At 44.4% G+C, this 24,352-nt stretch overlaps 1 protein-coding gene and 1 pseudogene across 2 annotated transcripts in view; one reads left to right on the top strand and one right to left on the bottom strand.

The window, feature by feature from the left end:
• Nucleotides 1-24,352, bottom strand: part of NID1 (nidogen 1) — a 95,629-nt gene that overhangs the window by 67,345 nt on the left and 3,932 nt on the right. For both annotated transcript variants that reach the window (XM_024761500.1, XM_024761501.1), the window contains exons 2-3: nt 5,384-5,683; nt 3,011-3,237 (exon numbers count right to left, since the gene is read on the bottom strand). In XM_024761500.1, coding sequence (XP_024617268.1) covers nt 3,011-3,237; nt 5,384-5,683 — 527 coding nt within the window. The remainder of the gene's footprint in view (nt 1-3,010; nt 3,238-5,383; nt 5,684-24,352) is intronic.
• LOC112410760 (charged multivesicular body protein 1b-2-like) lies at nt 20,945-21,503 on the top strand (annotated as a pseudogene).

The following is a 24,352-nucleotide window of genomic DNA, read 5'->3' as shown; positions in this document are numbered from 1 at the left end:
CAGTCCTGCCTCGTCATCACTGAGCTGAGACCATCCAGGGGGATATGGTGAGGCTGTATCCAATGGGCACAACCCTAGCAAAGGCTTAGTCTTGGCCACTCGAGAGGCACGCTTCAGGGACATTTTCAGGCCTTAAAATGCAATTTATAGGAATCACTGGTCATGTGCTTTACCATATAAGCAACCTGTTGACCGGAGTCATCCATTTTCTCAGTTATTCTCTTTCCAGGGCATGGTGTGATATGATAAGAAATATGTATTTGGTCCTTGTCTCTGGTTCCGGCATACAATCCCTAAAATCCCTGTTATCTCTGGAGTGATAAGAGTGTCTTTTTGTATGCTAATGAGATGGCTGGTGGCTGGGGACCCTGGGTAGCTTCAGGATGGGGGCTGGTCACTAGGAAGAATAAGGCTTGGGGCTTCCCTGGTGGCGCAGTGGTTGAGAGTCCGCCTGCCGATGCAGGGGACACGGGTTCGAGCCCTGGTCTGGGAAGATCCCACATGCCGCGGAGCAACTGGGCCCGTGAGCCACAATTACTGAGCCTGCGCGTCTGGAGCCTGTGCTCCGCAACAAGAGAGGCCGCGATAGTGAGAGGCCCGCATACCGCAAAAAAAAAAAAGAATAAGGCTTGATTACAGGGCTGGAATTTTCTTCCCCACGCCCTGACTTCCAGGGAGGGGGGTGAGGAGTGGGGTTGGAGAATAGGTTAATCACCAATGGCCAATGGTTTACTCAATCATGCCTATGTAATAAAAATTCCTAAGTGATGAGATTGACAGAACTTTGGGGCTGGTGAACACATCAAGGGGCTAGGAGGGTGGTGAGCCCAGAGGAGACACGGAAGCCCCTCACCCACTCTTCCTCCCATACCTTGCCCTATGCATCTCTTCTATTTGTCTGTTCCTGAGTGTATCCTTTATAACACACTGGTCATAGTAAGGAAAGTGCTTTCCTGAGTTCTGTGAGCCATTCTAGCAAATTATCGAACTTGAGCAGGGGTTCACGGAGATCCCCGATTTATAGCTGGTTGATCAGAAGTGCAGGTGGCAACCCAGGACTTGTAGGGATGTCTGAAGTGGGGGCAGTTTTGTGGGACTGAGCCCTTAACCTGTGAGGTATGTGCTGACTCCAAGCAGTTAGTGTCAGAACTGAATCGAATTACAGGACACCTAGCTGGTGTCTGAAGAGTTGGAGAATTGGTTGGGGGAAAAACCCCACAAATTTGGTGTCAGAAGAGTTATGAGTGAAAATAGTACAGAGTTGGTTTATTAGAAATCTCAACACTGTTAGCTGTGGAACCTTGGACAGGTCTCAGTTTACCTTTTTATGTTAAAAGTGTGTAGTGAAATACAAATGATACTGAGAATCTAAAGGCATTTTATAGTTATAAAATACAATAGAATAACCCTAATCTCTACTTCTTGCACCACCATTTTTACTGTTCTTCTGTGTGTGATTGGAAGTGTTCCTATAAGAAATTATGTAAAATGACCAGCTCGTACAATGGACAGAAGGGACATACACTACTTAGTAGAGAATACTGAGCAAAAGACTGGGGTTAGACAGGGAATGAGGAGTCAAGAAAGTCCTGCAGAAATTGGACGTCTAATCAGTCTGTCTGCTTGGGACTCAAATAAAGGCAGTGCTATGCAGGAGCTTGCTTGAACCAGCTGGTAAAAAATTAAAGTATATAAACTTACAATTAAATGATCTGTATTAAAATGAGAGGCAATCAAAAAGATACATATACCCCAGTGTTCATTGCAGCACTGTTTACAATAGCCAGGACATGGAAGCAACCTAAATGTCCATCGACAGATGAATGGATAAAGAAGACGTGCTACATATATACAATGGAATATTACTCAGTCATGAAAAAGAACGAAATACCGCCATTTGCAGTGACATGGACGGACCTAGAGATTGTCATACTGAGTGAAGTAAGTAAGTCAGAGAAAGACAAATATCATGTGATATCGCTTATATGTGGAATCTAAAAAAAAAATAGTAATAAATAAACCTATTTGCAAAACGGAAATAGAGTCACAGAGGTAGAAAACAAACTTATGGTTACCAAGGGGGAAGGGCAGGGAAAAATTGGGAGATTGGGATTGACATATACACACTACTATATATAAAAGAGATAACTAATAAGAACCTACTGTAGAGCACAGGGAACTCTACTCAATACTCTGTAATGACCTATATGGGAATAGAATCTAAAAAAGAGTGGATATATGTATGTATAATTGATTCACTCTGCTGTACAGCAGAAACTAACACAACACTGTAAATCAACTACAATAAAAATTAAAAGAAATAAAAGCAGAGGGAATAAATACTTGAAACTCATATTAGCTATGTTCTTCAAGTTATTTGAATCTACTGCACCTCTGTGGTGAGAATACTATATAATGGTTCACGTTTTCTCAACCCCAGGTTGAGCGACATGATGTGAGCAGCTGTAAACGGGCCATGGTAGGAGTATTTACACCACGGAAATAGGCAAATGCTATAAATGAAGGCTTCCCCAACCCACCTAAAGCCAGTTGCTAAGCATTTACCAGCACACCATTAAAGTGTAGAGGAGTTTTAGACTCAAATGGCAATATGAAATTGGGGGGGGTTTTCTCAGCCTTGGGGTCATAGCAGGACATAGTTTTGAATAACTTGTATTTCTAACTTTATACGTATAGAAGAGATGGTAAAACTATCTCAAATGAGAATGATATCTAAAAACTTGGATACCTGTTCATTCTAAGAGTATATTCCCTTGAGTTCATCAGAAAAACAAAGTACTCCATAATATTAAAATTATATACAAAATTTAAATCCATGGGAACATTTTCAGGTAATGTTCTATATTGCCCATTACGTTATTCTTAATAAAACAGTCTTATAGACTGTTTTAAATAGTTATAGACTGTTTTAAATAGTCTTATAGACTTATAGACTAATGATAGTCTTATTAAGGGGAGAATCTACTGAAGAACAACAAAAAAAGCATACTTGGCCAAGTTTCCAATTGATTCTCTGTCATTAGCAAATACATTATAAGCTCCGTCACTCTTCCATATGAATCCTACTAAACCTTGGCTGAAAGCAACCACTGCGGGAACTTGGTTCTCATCCTTCTTTGAGAATGTCGTATAGAACTGCAGACCATCTTCAGGATAAAGGAAAATGGCGTAGGTGCTGGAATCAGAGGAGGCCAGAACAGCTTGGAATGTGTTTCTCTGTGAAGATGAGTTAAAATTCAGTTACTCAGGAAAATATCTACAGATCTTAAGATGTGCTCTTCACCAGATCGTATCTAAAAAATACAGAGATGGCAGTATTTACACCTTATTCTAAAGAAATACTTTTGTAGGACCAAGTATTCCAGGATAATTCCACTTAAATATCTCTAAAGCTATGTCAACATGAAATTTTCTAATTAATCAATGAATACTTTCTGCATAACCATGACCCTAAGGTTAATGAAAAACTATAGATGGCACCTCCAGGTAGTGGCCTAAATCTCATGCAACTTAGCAAATTCTTACCCACAGAATTTGTTTCCACAGCCATTAAACATATTCAACCACATTCATTATTTAGCTGACTGAGCCCAAGCACCATGCAGTAAGAAAGAAAATGAGCTTTGAGAGAAAACAAATCTGGATCCAAATCCTGCTCTACTCCTCACTGACTGTGTGACCTTGGGCATGTTACCTAACCTCTCTGAACCTTGATCTGTGAATCTGTAAGATGGAGATAAAGCCACCTATGGCACAGAAATGTTAGGAGGACTACGTGAGCTAGCATAGGAAGGGCCAGGCACAGAGAACATATTCCTAATGTTAGTACCTCTCCTACACACCAGGCATTGTCCTGAGCACTGTGAAGACGAATAAAAGTACGTGATCGCCGCACTTGAGAATTTATAGTCTAGGTGGGAAAACTGACATGTGAACAAAACATTGCCAAACTGGAGGATAGATTCTGTAATGGAGTTGTGTGCAGGCGAAGTGCCCGATGCTGGGAGGAGTGGGGGCAGAGGAGGCGGAAAGAACAAGCAGGAGCTAGACACGTGTAGTGAGGGTCAGGGAGAGGCCATCGCAAGCAGAGAGCACAGCTAGTGCAAGAGACTGTGGGTAAAACAAACAAGCAAAAAGCCTCAGCAGGGAATTGCAAATAATCTGATACAGCTGCTGCAAGAGGGTGCAGAGAAGTAAGAGTGAGGGGAGATTTGGCCCGTGAAGCAGGCAAGAGCTCTGTACAAGGGGCTGGGCAGGTATCACTCAAGTGAAAAGGATGCACACTGGAGAAATTGAAGGTTTTAAACAGTTTTCAAGTACAGCACTCAGGCAGGTACAGGTGGCAAAGCAAAACGTGTCAGACAGACTTCTCCAAAGGGTGCTCTATGGGATGCAATGTGTCTTATTTGGGAGGGAAAAGGGTATGGCCAAAAGGTTTGGGGATGACTAAATTAAACAAAATTAAGCAGGTTTCTGTACTATAGAACTTTCCAGAGTGAGTCACCATGAGGGAGATATAGTTTTAGCGCTTCCCAAACTTATTTGGTCTGAGGAGTCCTCTTCCTCAAGGAATGTCTGTGGGACCAGTGTTCTGTGGTACACACTTTGGGAACCACCAGCTGGGAATATCCCCCATCTAAAGGGAGTGCTTTTGGACCTTTCAAGTTGCTCTCTACCCTGTAATGCTATAAAAATTAAACAATGGCGGAGCAAATTTATTTTTCCAAGGAGAAATCAAAGCATGTCCTAAAGAGTCACCTCAGATCTAGAGATGGCTTCTTCAAATATTCCCCCCTTCCTTCAAGGGCAAGTCCAAGCTCTACACACCCTAACACCTTTCCCAACCACTGCATCCACAGAGACTCCCATCCCTGGTTATGATGAAACTTGTTTCCTGAACCACCCACATGGTACAAATGGGTTTTGTCCCCCCAACTAGAGTCTGGGTCTAGTCTTTATTTCTTCACATCTCTTGAGACTGCTTTATTAGTTTAACCTATCACTTCATATTAATAAATTCTCTATTTATCTAGAAGCCACCTCCCACTATCCACCACCCAACGTAAGAGCAGCTAGGGCTGTAATTTATCAGCCCTGTTCTTGCCATGTGGCAATCTTCTCAGGAATTGGCTTTCTTTACATCTAATCGTCATTACAGCATAGATTTAAGTAGCCCTGCAGATAAGGTTTTGGAAGTTTCAGACCTGCAATAAACAGCTTACTAGATTTTGCTTTGGATGTCTGTCCAATCCTTATCAATCGCATGGGCGTGGTGTACATCAGAGTAGCACAAACCAGAAGACCAAAGTGTACAAAGCCAACATATTAGGCTATTTGCCCTTGTGCCTGGGTGGGTGCTTACCTTGCCTTCCTGGGCAGGGTCCTTGCTGGGCCCTTGGTAGGGAGCCACGGATTCCCAAGTGACAACCACCACGCTACTGGGCTTGAAAGAGACTTCCGGGAACCCTCTCTGGACACACTCGGCTGCCAACTGAGTGACAGAGGGAGATAAGTCTTCCCGATAGAAAACCTTCCCAAGGCCATCTGTCGTGTCCAAGTCCGCCAGGAAAGGGGCGACTGCTCCGAAGGTCGGTGGGAATAGCCCAGGATGGGATTCTTCGGCTGGGGGCTCACTCATGGCAATAATGCCGTTTGTGGTAATCTGTACAAAACCAAACATCATTAAAAGGAGTGTAGAAACTCACAATCAAAAATTGGGAGCAACCCAAATACCCATCAGCAAGAGAACAGGTAAATAAATTCTGGCCATTTCATACAATAGAATACTAAACAGTAATTTTTTTAAATACACAAAACAACACGAGTGAATCTCACAAATATTAAGCCAAGCAAAAGAATCCAGACACAGTATATGATTTCACTTATGTGAGATTCAAGAGGAAAACAGTGTAGTTCCGTTAACTGCAATTAATCTCAAATGTACACAATAGTTGCACTTGTAGAGTACGTAAAGATAAAATTATCTCAGCTCTTTTTTCCTTGAAAAAAGAAAGAAAGGAAAGGGAAAAAAAAAAAAAAGATGTGCAGAAACGACATCTTCTTCAGGGAGACTGAGCTCCCGTTCACAGAATGCTGTCATAGTGTATCAAACATGACAGTGTGTCAAATACAAAAAAATTGGAGAAAGACATGATCCAGGACTGTAAAACTCAGCATTCTTTTCCTAGGGAGGATGGCCTGGTAGAAGGAACAGGGGCAAGAATCACAGGACCTGACTCTGGCATAGTCAGCAGACCTTGGGCAAGGGTCTTAAACTTCACATCTCAGGCTTCCCATGTGTGTGGTTTGTGGCACACAAAGGACCATTCAAACATAAGTCATCATCAAAGACTGTGTTCATTTACTCAACAGAGTAATCATTACAAACCAGGGCTGTGCTAAGCACTGTGGGTCCACAAATAAGTAGAACCCAGGCTCTGTCTTCAAGGCACCCACAATCCAGAAAGACATGGAGACGGACTTACACAAACAGATGATAAGACAATAAGCAAACAAGTGTCAAGAAGTAAACGTGGATGGGCCACGATGGTGGCGTTATTTTGAACAGATTAATGAATTAGATCAATAGCTAACATTTATTGAATGTTTACCATGTCCCAGACCTCTTATTAACATCTAATCCTCAGAAGAACCCCGTAAAACTAGCTATTACTATTATCCACATTTTTCTGAGGTGGAAAATGAGGTAAGTTAATCAATTTGTCCAAAGTTACCAATAAGAGGCCTCACCGGGATTTGAACCCAAGGAGCCCGACTTCAAAGTCGGCCCTCTTGATCACTACATGTACAGCCTTCTTGAAACCAGTTATCACTTCTTGAAACCAGTTTATAGTCTATGAAAAGATTTCACTGTTCTTATCCAGCTAAAACCCACATTCCCTAGGAAAATAGGGAAGGGACTACAGCCCCCTAGCAGTGGGCGTGCTTGGGCCTCCTGCAAAGCCATGCTTAGAATGAGGCTTTGAGCCCTTCCCACATCCTTGTTAGTGCACAGTTCACTGGTGACAGAGAACACCACGCCAGTGATCTTTTTACTTCTGGAGTCTATGAATTAAAAACAAAAAAATCCCTAATCCAATGGGAGCGACTTTGCCTATGGCCCTAGTTTGAGCTTCAAGAGGCTACAGACTGGAAGAACACAGCAGCAAAGGGAGTTATAATTGTTCAGGAGTTCATGAGAAGGCCTGTGGGTTTTCCAGGTCACTTACTTATCCTTCCCACGGCCTTATCCTTCAGTCACTTCAGACCTCATTCCTAGAGAAGGGGGCAGCGGCCGACAAGAAGGAACTTAAGACCAAACTCTACAACATGCCAAGAACCAGGTAAAAAGCTTCGATGTGATGGAGCCAATTTGGGCCCCGAGAAGGGAAAGGAACAGGTTTGAGAGTTAAGTGTGTACCTAGCAAGATCCTTCCTTTTTACCAAGTGTCACTGTCTGTTAACTGTTCAGGTGACGTATTTTCCATCATCACCTGGCACCAGCAATGATTTTCTAGAATGCACGGACAGGCCGCAGAGAAGGGAGTCAGGGAAAGAGCCTCGTCCAGCTGGTCTCCTGCCCTCTTCGCCTCCACCCCATCCAAACATCTCCCAGCACAAACATCCTGATTGGGCTGCCGTGTGGGAGCGTGGGAAACGGCTCACTTTCTCAAGCCACCAGAAGTTGGCAGTTACCAGTTGCCAGTGGGAAGTGATCACATGGAAGCCACATACAGACAACTTGGTTTTAAAAAGCTGTTTTCCAGTGAAATTTAAATCAGGCCAACAATTTTGAACATGTTCCCGGTGCCTTACATTATTGAGAATCTGGGCACAGGAATTTCTATTTTCACAAGGAATGCTTTAAGGAATTGAGTTTTTAGACAAGAAGCATGATGCCCTGCCTGCAAATGCTTTGGACGAAGTCCAGATAACCCTCCTTAGTATTAGTAGGAAAATTATTTTTCAGGCAGTTTTATGGCACATTCAACTCACTTGTCTATGATAATGAAGAAAGATGTCATATACAGAACACCCGGAAGTTTCATTTGATTCCTAAACTTCTTAGTAAACGTTTTCAGTATTGTTTTTGTTTTTCTCCAAATGTAACAATTAATGGCCCACTTGATGAACGATATTCCTTTACATTCGGGTGCCGGGCTTATTTCACAAATCTGTCCAGCTCTTGATACTCCTACTGGCCTAGTTCCTTTTCTCCGTCTTCTTCAAGTCGAGCAATTCAATAGAAGGGCAGGCGCACAAAGGGAGGGGTCTAAAAGGCACTTAGGAGGCCAGGAGGACAGACCTGGGTACCACTGAGACAGGCTAGGACCTGGGACCCTCTACCGGGGGGCTTGCACTTGGACCTGGACAGACGTCTCCTCCGGCAAGAGAATACAAAGGCACTATAGGGGACTAAAAATAACTGTGTGCATGCGCAGTTGGGACAAATTATGAACAATACGATACAAAAAGGCCACAAACCAATCGCCACTTCTGAGGCCCCTGGAGCAAAAGCAGGCTATTGCGCATGCCCCCTGCACACAGCACCACCAAGGGGGTGGGTAGGCCACCTAAGCCACCCCTCAGGCCCGACCCACCAATCCGCTCCCTCCCTCACCCCCTTTAAGGGACCAGCTCACCGCGTCCCCCTAGGAGAACAAGCAAGGGCGCCTGTTTCTTGTTTTTACCCCTCAAGCTGCAGCACAAGTCCCAGTAAAGCCTTGCCTGAGTTTCTTGTCTGGTTTCTTATCAATTTCTATTGATTAAAGAATCCAAGGACCGGGCTTCCCTGGTGGCGCAGTGGTTGGGAGTCCGCCTGTTGATGCTGGGGACAAGGGTTCGTGCCCCGGTCCGGGAAGATCCCACATGCCGCGGAGGGGCTGGGCCCGTGAGCCATGGCCGCTGAGCCTGCGCGTCCGGAGGCTGTGCTCCGCAACGGGAGAGGCCACAACAGTGAGAGGCCCGCGTACCGCAAAAAAAAAAAAAAGAATCGAAGGACCCAGGTCGGTAACACCATCTCCAAAGGGACTAGGCTGGGCACCACAGAGAAAGTCACGCAGCCGCCTGTCCAGCTGCCCAGGGCTGTCGCCATAACAGCTCTTCACCCAGTTGCTTAAGCCAGGAAACCTGGCACGCGGCCTTGATTCCTTGCTCCTTCTCATCCCATGTCCTGTGTGTCCGGCCTCCAAAGTATACGGCACTTTCTCCATCCCTGCGACCACCAACATCCCTCTTCCCCACCTCTTGCACCCATATAACGGGCTCTTTCTCGCCTCTTCCAGGGCTCAGCTGAAGTAATTAACACCTTCTAAGGGAGCCTCCTCCATCCATGCAGTGTAGGCTCCCCTGGCTGGCCCCTCCTCCTCCCTTCCCTCACGCCTGGCCCCCATTTATATCTCCGCCTCCTATTTGTGTCCTTCCGGGCACAGACCACAGATTGTAGAGATCTCACTGACTCATCTGCCAGCTCTGGACGCTCTCCCCACCGCCACAGTACATCCCTTGCGGTCCAGGACCAGGTCCGTCTTAGTCTGTGCCATAGCTACAGAGCTTATCCCCTGCCTGGCACACTGAGCTCCCTCCCTCCCCGACTACCTCCAGGAAGTGCACAGAGGAGGTCCATAGGGATAAAGCCTCCCACCAAGACTGTGTTTTTGTTTTTGCGGTACGCGGACCTCTCACTGTTGTGGCCTCTCCTGTTGCGGAGCACAGGCTCCGGACGCGCAGGCTCAGCGGCCATGGCTCACGGGCCCAGCCGCTCCGCGGCATGTGGGATCTTCCCGGACCGGGGCACGAACCCGTGTCCCCTGCATCGGCAGGCGGACTCTCAACCACTGCGCCACCAGGGAAGCCCCCAAGGCTGTTTGAGAAATACTGCCCCGTGAGCTTCGAGAAGGGCCACAGCATTATGTGTCCGCGGTTCTTCCGCTAGAGTGCGACACTATTTACTAAAACACTTTGCATAAATGTGAACCGATAACTCAAGTCTGAGCAAGTCTCTAGATGTAACTACCACTTTACAGGAAATACGGGGGACAGAAGCACACTTAGAGGATAGCATAGGGATGTGACCAGCAACATCCAGAATATGGGACATCCTGAAGGACAAACACCCAGTTTCTTTAATAAATGCATGGAAAAAAGGTGAGGGGAACCTGTAGATTTCAGAAGTCGTGAGGTACCTATCGACTAGATGTGATGTGTGGTCTTCACCTGGATCCTGATTTAAAACAGTCAACTGAGAGGCCAAATAAAATATTTTATGAACCTATGTGATATTGGATGACATTAAGGAAATACTGTTAACTTTTTAGGTGTGATCATGATTTTGCAGGGTTTTTTTGTTTCTGTTTTTATTTTTGGCTGCGTTGGGTCTTTGTTGCTGCGCGCGGGCTTTCTCTAGCTGCCGCGAGCGGGGTCTCCTCTTCGCTGCGGTGCGCGGGCTTCTCATTGCGGTAACTTCTCTTGTTGCGGAGCACCAGGCTCTAGACACGCGGGCTTCAGTAGTTGTGGCACGTGGGCTCAGTAGTTGTGGCACAGGGGCTTCGTTGCTCCGTGGCATGTGGGATCTTCCCGGACCAGGGCTCGAACCCATATCCCCTGCATTGGTAGGTGTAGTCTTAACCACTGCACCACCAGGGAAGTCCCCGTTTTGTTTTTAAAAAGTCACTTTTTTAGAGATACATTCTGAAATATTTACAATGAAATAAAATGTTTAGGATTTGTTTAAAAACAATTCAGTTTAGGTAAGAGGGGAGAATATTAAGAATAGGTGGGGATATAGGTGAAACTAGACACACCATAAATGGATACATGTTGAAGCTGAGTGATTCATGAGACTGCATCATAATATTCTATTTGTGCATATGTTTAAAATTTTCAAAATGAACTTTAAAAAATAGATAATGAAGTGATGAATCTAAAGTTTAAAGTCTCTAAAGAAAGGCAGTTAACTTTTATAGCTAAGCCCACACGAATGCTCTCTGCGAGAAGGAGGGCCCTTGTTCATTGTCTGAATTCCTCCTTCCCCAGACTTCCCCAGGTCCACCCCTTCCCTCACAACCCCTGCCTCTCCTCTACCGGAGATTTTCAGGAATGTTAGTTGCACTGGGCACGCTAGATTGTGTTAATGAGTAGAAGGTGCTGGTGAAAGCAGGTTTAGTAAGTAACAGGAACCCAAAGTTGCAGACGCTTGAGGCACCAGGTGCAGGGCCCGGAGTCCAGAAAGAAACGATTATTAAACATAAGTATTATACAGCAGTCACCAGTATTATTTTCTGTTCACCACTTGTGCCAGCTGAAAAATTACGTGGATTATAGGACCAGGTTTTAGTTTTGATATGAATGTTGGTGAGGAAAAGTCTAGAATAGAAATAGATGCGCTGGAGTTTTTTTTTTTAATTGTTTACACTTCTCCAAACTCACCATGGTGTTTCACCTACTTAACACTGCGTGCTTTTGCGTTTAGGGTCCCCTCGGCCTTGAAGACCCTCACTCAGCTCCTGTCTGTGGCAAAGTCCCATTTCTCCCTGTGAAGCCCTCCTGCCCTCCCCAAGCAGGGTTTATTTTAGCACCAGCTCCTTTACATCTGCACCTCTCTCTATCTTTGGGCCATTTACAGGCCCAAAATGGAGTCGCTTATGCTAAGCCCCACATCACCAAACTGAGACTTAATTATAGTTTCCACTCTATATGGAATCTTAAACCAGTCAATCAGAAACCACCTGATCAGCACTAGTGAGGTCATCTGCTGGGTAGACCCCTGCCCTCCCCTAAAGAAAAGTAACTTTGCAATACTAGGACCTGCTTTTTTTGGCCAGATAACTTCCCTGTTCCCACTCCCTCCTGCCTATAAAAGTCTTTCATTTTGCATAGCTCCTCGGAGCTCCTTTCTATCTGCTAGATTGGATGCTGCCCAATTCAAATCGATTTTTGCTCAAATAAATGCTTAAAAATTTTAATACGCCCCAGTTTATCTTTTAACAGTTCGTAATTAGCACCTTGGAGTCCTGACTTAGGAGCCCTGAGTCCCAGTGGCACCAGCACATTCCTTGCTGTGAATTATGTAATAGGGAAGAACAAATCTAACTCTATATTGGATCTGTTTCTTTCATTTTAACCTTGAAGCAGTTATACTCCAATAAAGATCTATTATTAAAAAACAAAACAAGGGGCTTCCCTGGTGGCGCAGTGGTTGAGAGTCCGCCTGCCAATGCAGGGGACACGGGTTCGTGCCCCGGTCCGGGAAGATCCCACATGCTGCGGAGCAGCTGAGCCCGTGAGCCATGGCCGCTGAGCCTGCGCGTCCGGAGCCTGTGCTCTGCAACGGGAGAGGCCACAGCAGTGAGAGGCCTGCGTACCTCAAAAATAAATAAATAAATAAATAAATAAATAAAAACAAAACAAAACAAAAAAGAATGTTGCCTGTAGCCTGAAATATACAGGACAGCCCATTCTCAAGGCTTTGAACTTTAAAGGTATAACACTTCTCCATTCATATAGAGATAAAAAGTTGCAGAACAGAGAATAACATTTGTCCTGTTGGACGTTTATAGGAACATTGTCACCAGACCTACATGGACAGCTGCAAGAACAAAGGATTCTGGCACCAAGAAGTGGGCACCAACCAACCACACCCCCTTGCCTTTTGGTATAAAAGAAGCCCGAACCCTAACTCAGGGAAGATGGTTCTTTGGGACGCTAGTCCCCCATCTTCTCAGTCGGCTGGCTTTCCAAATAAAGTCACTATTCCTTGTCCCAACACCTCTCTCGATTTATTGGCCTGTCATTCAGCGAGCAGTATGAGCTTGGACTTGGTAACTATAACATGGCAAAACTCTTGTGAATTTTTTTTTTTTTTTTGGCCACACTGCACGGCTTGCAGGGTCTTAGTTTCCCAACCAGAGAGCGAACCCACGCCCCCTGCAATGGAAGCCCAGAGTCCTAACCACTGCACCGCCAGGGAAGTTCCAAAACTCCTATGAATTGAATGCATTCCTGAGAAAGCCTGTCTGTATTATTGAGGGCTAAAGTAATAATGATGATGATGATGATGATGTTATATTATTGTCTTAAGGTAACTCTAACAAAAAATTGCCTCGCTGAGGTTTTTGGTAGCGTAATAATACATCGCTTCTTTATTGAAAAACAGCTACCTCCAGCACACTGACCAACGTAAATACCGCCCTGAATCTTGCTGACAGTTCACACTGGGAAAAAGAAGCTCCTTCAGCAAAGTTAATGCTCAGCTCAGCGTGTTACTAGCGCAACTTAACAGCCCTGTACAGAACACACCTATTCACTCACCCCAAGGAACACACCAAACAACAGGCTCTTCAACCAGCTGCACCATCAATTACATCACAAAACGCCCCTGGGTGAAAATGCAAGCCTCACAGGGCTAACAGTTGGAGCCACTCACTTACAATTGTTTCAACTCAGCTGACAGTAAGAAGAGGTGACAGAGCACTAACTCATGATGAGGAAGTGGCCCCCACTTAAAAAAAAAGCACTTCCAATCTCCTGTGCATCTTTAAAGTGAACTCACAGGCAAATGAAGCCCTGGAGAAAGTCTAAATGCAGATACTCCATACATTAAAATTATGTGTTAGATTCCTTACATTCAAGCAAATGCTGAGGAAGTGAAACAACAGCCATCTTTTTTGACTTCAATGAGCCTGGTAGCAGGCCCCAGGGCAGAATGCTTTTCCCCTGCAACCCTGAGGGGAAAGCCTTCTTTAAAACAGATGTGGTTAAGAATACTTGAGGTAAGCACAAATAAGAAACAAATGGGCTCCTTTTAGAAATGCAAAGAGCAGTACTGGGAAGACAATGAAATTGCTTGCAGTTGCAAAAGCAAACTCCATGGGTGGGAAGAAGCAGGAACCTAAGGTAAAATAATTTAGGCCAAAGAAGGAAAGGGAGGCAAACACTTACTGGTAGGTTTGAGGCCCTTTACTAAAGCTGTTTGCATTTTTTTTAATTTAATACAACCACCCCTCTTTTCACGTGTATGAAACAGACAAGGAAATGACAAGAGACTTAATTTAGCTTCATGTCACAGGGCCAGCAAGTGATGGGACTAACATTTGAACCCACATCTGGTCGAGTCCATTACCGGTGCTCTTTCTGTTATACTCAGCCACCTAGTTTAGAGAAATAGGGAGCAAAAGTCCTGGAAGTTGCAAAGCTTCATGGGATGGCTCCACAGATAGAGACTGGGCAGCTAGAAAAACCTAGAAAATGAAAAGGGCCTAAGAAAAGAAAAACTTGAGAAAGAAGTCCCTGAAATAGCCTGAACTAATGACACAATCAAGGTGGAGGTTAACTGATTCCAGCCTAGAGCCCAGAGGGGACCCGGGGCCTGCCCCACTTGAGTGGTACTTGACAGTTTACAAAGCATTTTTACTCCAGTTATTGTAGCGAACCTAGTAAAGCATGCATTAATATCATCTTCTTCATTTGAGAAAAAAATGAGTTTCCGTTTATAGGACTTGCCTAAGATCATACACCAGAAATGCGAGAACGAAACTCTTGAGTCTAAATTGCAAATATTTTCTATTAACTCCACAGAACCAGAGAAATGACTCTGGCTTGAATTAGAAATAGAAGCAAAAGGATTAGCAGATAAAAACAAGGGGCAACCTGGTAGTAATAGTTAAAAGATGAGTCAGTGTTTTAAACTTAATCCAGTTAAGGTCTAATGAGAGACTCAGGATAAGTTACCCATCTCTTCTGCAGGAAATTTCTACCTGAGATTATCTGCCAACATTTAAAAATGGTTGGGAGTGGGCTTCCCTGGTGGTGCAGTGGTTGAGAGTTCGCCTGCCGATGCAGGGGACACGGGTTCGTGCCCTGGTCCGGGAGGATCCCACGTGCCACAGAGCGGCTGGGCCCGTGAGCCATGGCCGCTGAGCCTGCGCGTCTGGAGCCTGTGCTCTGCAACGGGAGAGGCCACAACAGTGAGAGGCCCGTGTACCGCAAAAAAAAAAAAAAAAGAAGAGGTGGAAGTGTCCTTCAGCATTCCAGAACAGCAGGTGATCAGGAAAGGCAAGAGAAGGGCCTTGTCCAAACCCTCAGTCTCTGGGGAGAAGTGTGCCCCTCCTTAACACCTTGGATAGAGATATCAGAAGTTCACCTGTGCTGACTAGGGCACCAGGACTCCCTGAATTTGGATTATACCAATCCCTTAATTTCAACACCAGCCCCTTAACTGGAACATCAGAAATTATAGGGAAAGAATTAAGCACTTATCTGCCTTTCCAGAACAAACCATGTCAGTGTAACCCAAAAGCCCCAGTTGATGAGGGAAAGCTCTTCTTTACAGGAGTATGCCAGCTAATAAATGTAGAAAGAATGCTAGGAACCAACAAGTAAACAACAAGACAAAATAAGACACAATTTGGCAACCGTTAATTTAATAATTGATTCAGGCAAAGATCGTCAATGGTTGCTATAGACATTAAGTGAAAGGTTGGTGGGCAAGGGGACAGCTGCATAAGGCCAAACAAAGTAACACCCCATAGCCTGCTCTCTGCTTACAAGGGGGAAAATGTAACACGACAGACATGATCTAGCTGTCATCACCTTAACATGAGCAGCTAGCAAAGCAACAACCAGACATCACTTGCCTCCTGATATTATACACTATGACATATATGGCTTCATTCATGAAGTATTCTTGTTAAATAATGTTTAACCTACTCAACAATAAAAATACAGATAACCCAATTTAAAAATAAGCAAAGGATGTGAACATACATTTCTCCAAAGGAGATATGCAAATAGCCAATAAGCATGAAAAGATGCTCAACATCACTATCATCAGGGAAATGCAAATCAAAACCACAATGAGATACCCCTTCACACCCACCAGGATGGCTAAAATCAAAAAGTCAGATAATAACAAGTGTTGATGATGACGTGGAGAAATCGAAACCCTCATACATTGCTGGTGGGAATGTAAAATGGTGCAGTCCCTTTGAAAAACGATTTGATAGTTCCTCAAAATGTTAAACATAGAGTTACCATATGACCTAGCAATTCCACTCCTAGGTATATACCCAAGAGACCTGAAAGCTGATGTCCACACGAAAACTGGGACACGGACATTCATAGCAGCATTATTCATAATAGCCAGAAAGGAGAAACAACCTGAATATCCATGAACTCATGGAAGGAAAAATAAAACTATGGAATATTATTCAGTCATAGAAGAACTAGGAACTGCTAAGTACTGCAAAGTGGAGGAGGCTTGAAAATGTCATGCTCAGTGAAAGAAGCCAGTCACAAAAGGTCACATGTTGTATGATTCTATTTACGTGAAACGTCCAGAGCAGACAAGTCCATAGAGACAGACAGTAGATTAGTGGTTTCCAGGGACCGGGGCAGTGGGGAGGTGGGGGAGATGGGGAAGGACTGCTGAAGGATACTGGGTTTGTTTGGGGGGTGAGCAAAATATTCTGGAGTTAGACAGTGGTGATGGTTACACAAGTCCCTGGGTATACAAAAAACACTGAACTGTACACTTTAAAGGGGTGAATTTTAGGGTAGGTAAATTATATCTCATAACACTGTTATTTAGAAAATCGAGGAGGTGTAGAAAACAAAGGGGAATGTGTACATACATATGTTTGTACATTTGAGACTCTCTCTGCAAAGAGATAAAAAATTCATGAATAGTGATTGTCTCTGGGGAGAGAACAATGATGGGCCTGGAGGCCAGGGTAGGAAGGAAACTTCCCTTAACACTGTTTTTACAAGTTTTGTTAACCATTTGCACTGTCTTACTATTCCCCAAATTAATTTAAAAATAAAATTCTACGTGTTTTCTAAAGAAAACAATGTTTAACCTGAATATTTTCAAAATTACCAGTTTTCAGAAAATACAGAGATGGAATAACAGGCTAGACTACATTACAAAGAAACAGTCAAATGCAGAAGGTGGGACATTCTACAGGACATTAAGCTGTGACTCTTAAATAAAGTGAGAAATAAAAAGGGGGAGCGTATTGGTCAAAATTAAAAGAGACTAGCGACTTCCCTGGTGGTGCAGTGGATAAGACTCCGTGCTCCCAATGCAGGGGGCCTGGGTTCGATCCCTGGTCGGGAAACTAGATCCCACATGCATGGCGCAACTAAGAGTTGGCGTGCTGCAACTAAGGAGCCCACGTGCTACAACTAAGGAGCCGACGAGCCGCAACTAAGGAGGCCCAGTGCAACCAAATAAATAAATAAAATAAAAAATTAAAAGAGACTAAAGAGCCAAATGTAATGCTTTTCATCCTTTGGGCCCCAGTCTGAATGAGTCTAGCTATAAAGGACAGCTTTGGGGATATTGGAGAGATTTGATATGTACTGGGCATAAACTGATAACAGGAAATTATTATTGATTTTGTTTAGTTTGATAATAGTATGCTGGTTAGGTAGGGAAATGCTGTTACTGTCTTAGGAATGCACAGTAAAATATTTAGTGATGAAATGTCATGATGACTGTAATTTATTGTTACTTTGGATACATGACTAAAGAGAAATTAAACAAATAGGGAAAATGCTAACAACAGTTACCTTTATGTAATGTGTCTATGGGTGTTCATGATCCACATGTCTCCCCTTTTGTGTGTGTGTGTGTGTGTGTGTGTGAAAACATTTCTAATTAAAAATTAAAGGGACTTCCCTGGTTGTCCAGTGGTTAGGACTCCGCACTTCCACTGCAGGGGGCACGGGTGTGATCCCTGGTTGAGGAATTAAGATCCCACGTGCAGCACAGCCAAAAAAAAAAAATTTAAGAAAAAAATTTACCTGAGGACAAAGCACTTAAGAAACCTGCTCCTTAAGGGATAAGAACCAACTTTTTTCACAAGCAATGCAATGGGGAGTGATGTGATGCAGTGTGAGTCCCGTGAGAGCAGGGATCATGTGTGATATCACTCATTGTGTGACGCAGCCTCACACACCTGGCCCCAAAGTCTGTACATTACAGTGCTGAGAGACTGTCAAATGAATAAATGAATGAAGGAGGGGAAGGAGTCGGTATCCAAGGTGGCATAGTATAAAGACCGCAGAACTAGGGGTGGGAAGATCTGAGTTCAAGGTCTACCTCGACCCGAGCTGAGTGTATTTTGACAAGGCCCTTAGCTGCATGTGTCAGTGTTCTCTCTAATAGGGGGCTCATCCTATCACCTGCCTGAGCGACCTCACAGGGCTGCTGCGTGTCTCAGATGAGATAACACATGAGCAAGCCTCATTGCACTCACCTGCAAATAGCTCTAGAACCCACAACCCGTGTCCACACACCACCGTCACCCTCCCCTGGACCCTGACAACAGGTCTCTAGCTGTGGAATTCACTCTTCCTCCTCCACACCTCCCCTAAAAGTCCTTTACCCACAGGCAGCATCATTTTTTAAAACCTTTTTATAATTAGTCTACTTTTTTTTTTTTTTTTTTTCCGGTACGCGGGCCTCTCACTGCTGTGGCCTCTCCCGTTGCGGAGCACAGGCTCCGGACGTGCAGGCTCAGCGGCCATGGCTCACAGGCCCAGCTGCTCCGCAGCATGTGGTATCTTCCTGGACCGGGGCACGAACCCGTGTCCCCTGCATCGGCAGGCGGACTCTCAACCACTGCGCCACCACGGAAGCCCTAATTAGACTACTTTTAAGGGAGAATTTAAGGGAGAATTTTCAAACACACACAGAAGAATCACCAAAATTATCCACACACTCTAGTTCTTGCTTTATCTATTCCTTCCACACATGTGCATATTTATTTTTTCTTTTTTGAAGTATTTTAAATGAAATTCCAGGCATCAAATTATTTCACCTGTCCATATTTCCATATGTATCTCTCCTAGAAAAGCAGTTTGTCTCCAAGATGTGTTTTACGGCCACTTTGTTTCCATCAGGATCCAACAAAATCCTTACCTTACATTTGGTTAGCTTGTCTCTTAAGCCTCTTTTAATCTATGCAGTTCTCCCTCCTTTTTCTCCCATGCCATTTATTTGTTGAGGAAATGGAAATCTTTTACAAATAAATCATGTGGGGGGGGGATAAATCAGGAGTTTGGGATTGACTATACACACTACTATATTTAAAATAGATAATCAACAAGGACCTCCTGTATAGTGCAGGGAACTCTGCTCAATATTCTGTAATAACCTAAACGGGAAAAGAATTTGAAAAAGAATAGGTACATATATAGGTATAACTGAATCACTTTGCTGTACACCTGAAACGAACGCAACATTGTAAATCAACAATATTACAGTATAAAATAAAAATTAAAAAAAAAATCATGTCACTCATCTAGCTTGAATCTCTAATGGTATCCCACTGCTTCACAGAATAAAGTAATGAATACCTAGCGTTCATTCATACCTTCATTCATTCAACAGATCATAACAGAGCACCCACCCATGTGCCCCAGACCCTACTCCTGGTGTGTACCTGGGAGACAGCGGTGAATAAGGCAGGTCAGACGCTGCCCTCAAAGGGTTCAGACTCTAACGGGAAAGATGAGCAACACACAAGTAAACAAATAAACTAGTTTTAGGTGGCTATACATGCTAGATGAAATCAAGACAGAATGCAACAAAACAACACGCACAGGCGTCTGCATGTGAGCAGAGACCTGTGTGACAGGACGGTGCAGAGGGGAGAGGAGTGTCTACACCGGGGTGGGACAAGCTGGCTGTGGCCGAGGAATAGAAAGTGGCTAGTGAGGCTGGAGCCCAGCACGTGAGGACAGCCAGGGTAATAAGGGATGACGGTGGAGAGCCAGCGTGACTGTACCGTCACCACACGTGGTGAGAAGCTGGATGTCATTAAGTGCAAAGGGAAACACCTGGAGGGCTCTGAGCTGCAGTGTCCGGGTCTGACTTAGCTCCCCCAGTTCTTGCACCACCGCCCTCACTCACGCTGGCTTTCATTCTGTCCTGAAGACATGCCAAGCTCCTCCTCTCTGTAAGCTCCTGGTCTCACACTCAGTAACGAGGCACCATTCTGCCCCTTCCCCTTTTCACATGGCTAACCCCCTACCCATGCTTTAGTTCCAGGTGGAGAAGGTCTAGCTCAGTTTCACCACAATATATGATCTTCTTCCTCATTGCACTTATCACAGTGTCGTTACTAGTTTAATGTCTGTCTTCCTCACTAGACTGTAAAGAGCAGAAACAACACTGCTCTGGTTTCTATCTCCAAAGCCTAGCACTGGTCCTGGCATGTTAGGCAACAAATTAAATATTTGTTGAATGACTAGATGATGTACCTCAACATTGCACTGCATTATATGAGAAATAACAGCCAGTGTCCTGTACATAGTAAAGGTATATATTCAACACCTGGTCACTTGATCAGAGAATACCAAAGATCCACCACAAAACGAACCTTAGAGATAATCTTATCAAACCTCTTTGTTTTATAATAAGAGAGGTCTGGAATAATAAGAGGGTGAGATATGAAGTGACTGGACCTCAATTATAAGTTGGTTAATCAACCTGATTCATCAATTTCACTTTAGCCCCCATTAGAAATTAATACTCTATCAAGTATTCTGTGGCTCAGCGGCCACAGAATAGACCACAGGGCACCTTTGGGCAAATTAGAAGCAAGTCCCCCTTCCTCTGAATGGCCCCAGGCCCATGCTGAGGTTCAGGGCTTGGTGAGTGGCCTGAGGGCTGGACTTTAGCCGGTTTGTCCCCTCAGTCAGAGCCTTGTGCTGCAAACCACCTGCATAACCATGGGTGGTGGCCCCGGACTTAACGATAAACTTCCTATGTGCCAGTAAGTGTGGCAGGTCCACGAGTGACGTCAAGAGGAATACGACACAATCTCAGGGAGCCAGGCCGGCCTGCAGCTCAAGACTAGGACGGGGCTGCATGTACCCTCCCATCAAACCTGCGCCTCCCCAAAAAAGTCACGGGACCATGTCGAATATGGAGAAACACCTATTTAACTTGTAGTTTGCTGTCAGAGAACTTAACAACAATGCCAAGAAATATGAGAGAGAAGAAAAGGCTGGAAAGGCCAAGATTAAAAAGGCCGTTTAGAAGAGCAATCCAGAAGTGGCAAGAACACACATTGAAAATGCAATCCACCAGAGGAAACAAGCAATTAATTTCTGGAGTGTGAGCGCTGGGACTCCTGCTGTGGCAGCAGGAGTTCAGACTACGGGCAAGGTGACAAAGTTCACGGCCGTTGGTTGGCTCTGCGGATGCTACATGGAGGGGTATGAACCTCCATGAAAAGATGTTTGTCCTGATGGACACGTGTAAACACCAACTGGAAATGCTGAAGGTTCAAACGCAACAAAGGGAAGACACAATGAGTCACTCCACAACCCTAACAATATACCACAAAACCAAGTGGATATGTTGCTTCAAGAAATGGCAGATGAAACTGGCCTTGATGTCAAATGCAACTACCACGGGGTCAGTAGGTTCTATAGGCACAAGTGTTGCTTCAATGGAACAGGATGAACTCTAAGAGACTTGCTTGTCTGCATGATCAAGAGTAAGTTACAGCGCTTCCCTGGTGGCGCAGTGATTGAGAGTCCGCCTGCCGATGTAGGGGACACAGGTTCGTGCCCCGGTCCGGGAAGATCCCACATGTGGCAGACTGACTGGGCCCGTGAGCCATGGCTGCTGAGCCTGTGCATCCGGAGCCTGTGCTCCGCAACGGGAGAGACCACAGCAGTGAGAGGCCCACGTGCCGCAAAAAAAAAAAAAAAAATCTAGCACGAGGGACTTCCCTGGCGGTCTAGTGGTTAAGACTTCGCCTTCCAATGCAGGGGGTGCAGGTTCGATCCCTGGTCAGGGAAATAAGATCCCACACGCCGCGCAGTGCGGCCTTAATAAATAAATAATTTTTTAAAAAAGAATTCCTTGGTAAGGTTGGTGGAATAAAGCAACATTTTTCTTTCTTTTTTTTTTTTTTTTTTTTTTGCCGCGCCTTCCCGATCAGGGATTGAACCCATACCCCCTGCAATGAAATGTGGAGCCTTAACCACTGGACCACCAGGGAAGTCCCTGAAGCAAGTTTTGAAGAAAGTCAGTGGCCTGTATTGGCAGAGAAGGTAGGGTAAAAATAGGAAGAACGTTAGAAGATCTTAAGAGTTAAATTTACCTTACTTAAGGAAAGATTCCTATATGTAAGTGGTATAATGAAAATCAGTTTGTGGAAGATGTATGTGGTGTGTGTGTGTGTGAGAGAGAGAGAGACAGACAGACAGACAGTCATGAGGAAGGGAGATGAGGAGATGCATCAGGAGAGCAGTATACAATCTTTTTGCTCCCAAGGATATCCTTTTATTATTTTTCATAGCCGTAAAGAATTTTATTTCCCAAACTGCTTATTAAACAATAACTAATTCATTTCTCCATGTTTATGAATCAAGACATGAATAACATCATATGTAATCAAATCATGTACTAGATTTAAACACTGGCCCACTCCCCTCTCGTTACCCAGGATGGGGTCCAAAGAATGACTGGTTTCATCACTGGGACTGTGCTGATTTACAAATAAAGAGATTACTCCACGTGGAGAATCAGATCTTATCATGCAATGGCCCACAGGATCAAGTTAGGAAACCAAGATGGCCCCTCGTTCCACCATGGAATATTCCCCAGCAATACCCTCTGCTCTCAAATTAAGGCAGAGGCATACGATGTCTAGATACCATCAAATCAGCAGCTCTTGAACATTTTGGTCTCAGGATCCCTTTATATTCTTAAAAATTATTAAAGAACCCCTAGAATCTCATGTTTATATAGGTTATATTGATCAATACTTATCATACAAGAAATTAAAATTGAGAAAAATTTAAATATTTATAATACTTAAATAATAATGAACTCATTACATGTTAACATAATTTTAAAGAAAATAAAACCCAAAAGTACCTAGGGAGAGAAGTGTCGTTGTTGTACATTTGTGCAAATCAATTTGATGTCTAGCTTAATGGAAGATAGCTGGATTCTCCTACCTTCTACACTCAATCTGTTGTGATAAATATCACAACACATGTAGATATCACATATCCTGTAGCCTCTAGTGAGCTCCACTATATACACATGAGAGCATGGGAGTATAAAAAGCAAACAACGTTTTCGTATTACCAGGAAAAGAGTTTTGACCTTGTGAATTTCTTGAAAAAGTCTCCAGGACGCCCAGGAGTCCCCAGACCGCACTGTTAAAACTGATGAGTTGGGTCATCACTAATCGTACCCTTTCCAAGGGCTCCAAACCCAGCTCTCAGCTTGTTCCCTGCTTTCCTACTTCCCCTCATAAACCAGTGTCAAGGCTTCCATTCACCTTCCAACCTAACTGCTCTTTTGAAGGTCTACAAGCTCCAGGACATCTCCATGTTCTGGTCCCCTTGTTGGTCTCTAACACCACCGAGTCAAACCTGGGCTAATGCCTTCTCACTCAAGTCAGCTCTGCCAACCATCTCATCATTCGCTCCCGCCTCAAGATCAAGAACCTCTCCCTCCCTGCCTTCTCCTCCGCATTCCATGTGTGACTGGTCAGAAATCTTGCTGATGCATCTTAGATCAACTCAGGTTCACCGGCTCCTCTCCTTGCCCCATTCCTGTACGCTCTAATTCCTGCATATCTGATAAATCAGTAACTTATGGGACTGGTTTTCCTGCTCCCAAACTCTTCTTGTCCATTTGTTCATGCTGTCTTGCAAACCACTGCCAGACTTATCTTACTAAAGACGGGCATGCCTTGTGACCAGCTACAGACAGTATAACCCAGCAACCACTAACCTTCCAGGAGCCGTCTTTCATGACCCTCCATGTAATGTATTGCATCGTTTGGCTCCACATCTTCAGCTCTCCCTGTATCCATGCCTGTTACCACCACAGCGTGGTGGGGGTGGGGGGGGATGACCTTGCTTCACCCATTGACCCTGGGCTCAGCCATGAGACTTGCTTTAGTCCCTGAGATGTTAGGAGGCATGACCCAAGGGAAGGCTTGGAAAAGCACTATGCATTTCCACTTACTCTTTTATGCTTCTGACATCTCCATGAAAAAGGACATGCTTAAGCTGGCCCTCTGAAGCAGCACCATCCAATAGAATTTTTAGTGGTGATGGATACATTCAACAGCAGCGTTGTCCAATCTAGTGGCCACTAGCCACTAGTGAGGGTGTTGAACATTTGAAATGTGGCTAGTGTGACTCAAAAGCTGAAATTTTAATATTATTTCATTTTAATTAATTTAAAATAGCTATACATGGCTAATGACCGTATTAGGCAAAACAGCTGTGGAGGTTGAGACACCTCCCTCCCCCACCACCTCCCAGAGCAGAACCAGATCATCCCAGT

This window comes from Neophocaena asiaeorientalis, unplaced genomic scaffold (genome assembly GCF_003031525.2).
Source record: "Neophocaena asiaeorientalis asiaeorientalis breed wild unplaced genomic scaffold, Neophocaena_asiaeorientalis_V1.1 scaffold166, whole genome shotgun sequence".
NCBI lineage: Eukaryota > Metazoa > Chordata > Mammalia > Artiodactyla > Phocoenidae > Neophocaena > Neophocaena asiaeorientalis.
This window is presented reverse-complemented; position numbering and strand designations above follow the sequence as displayed.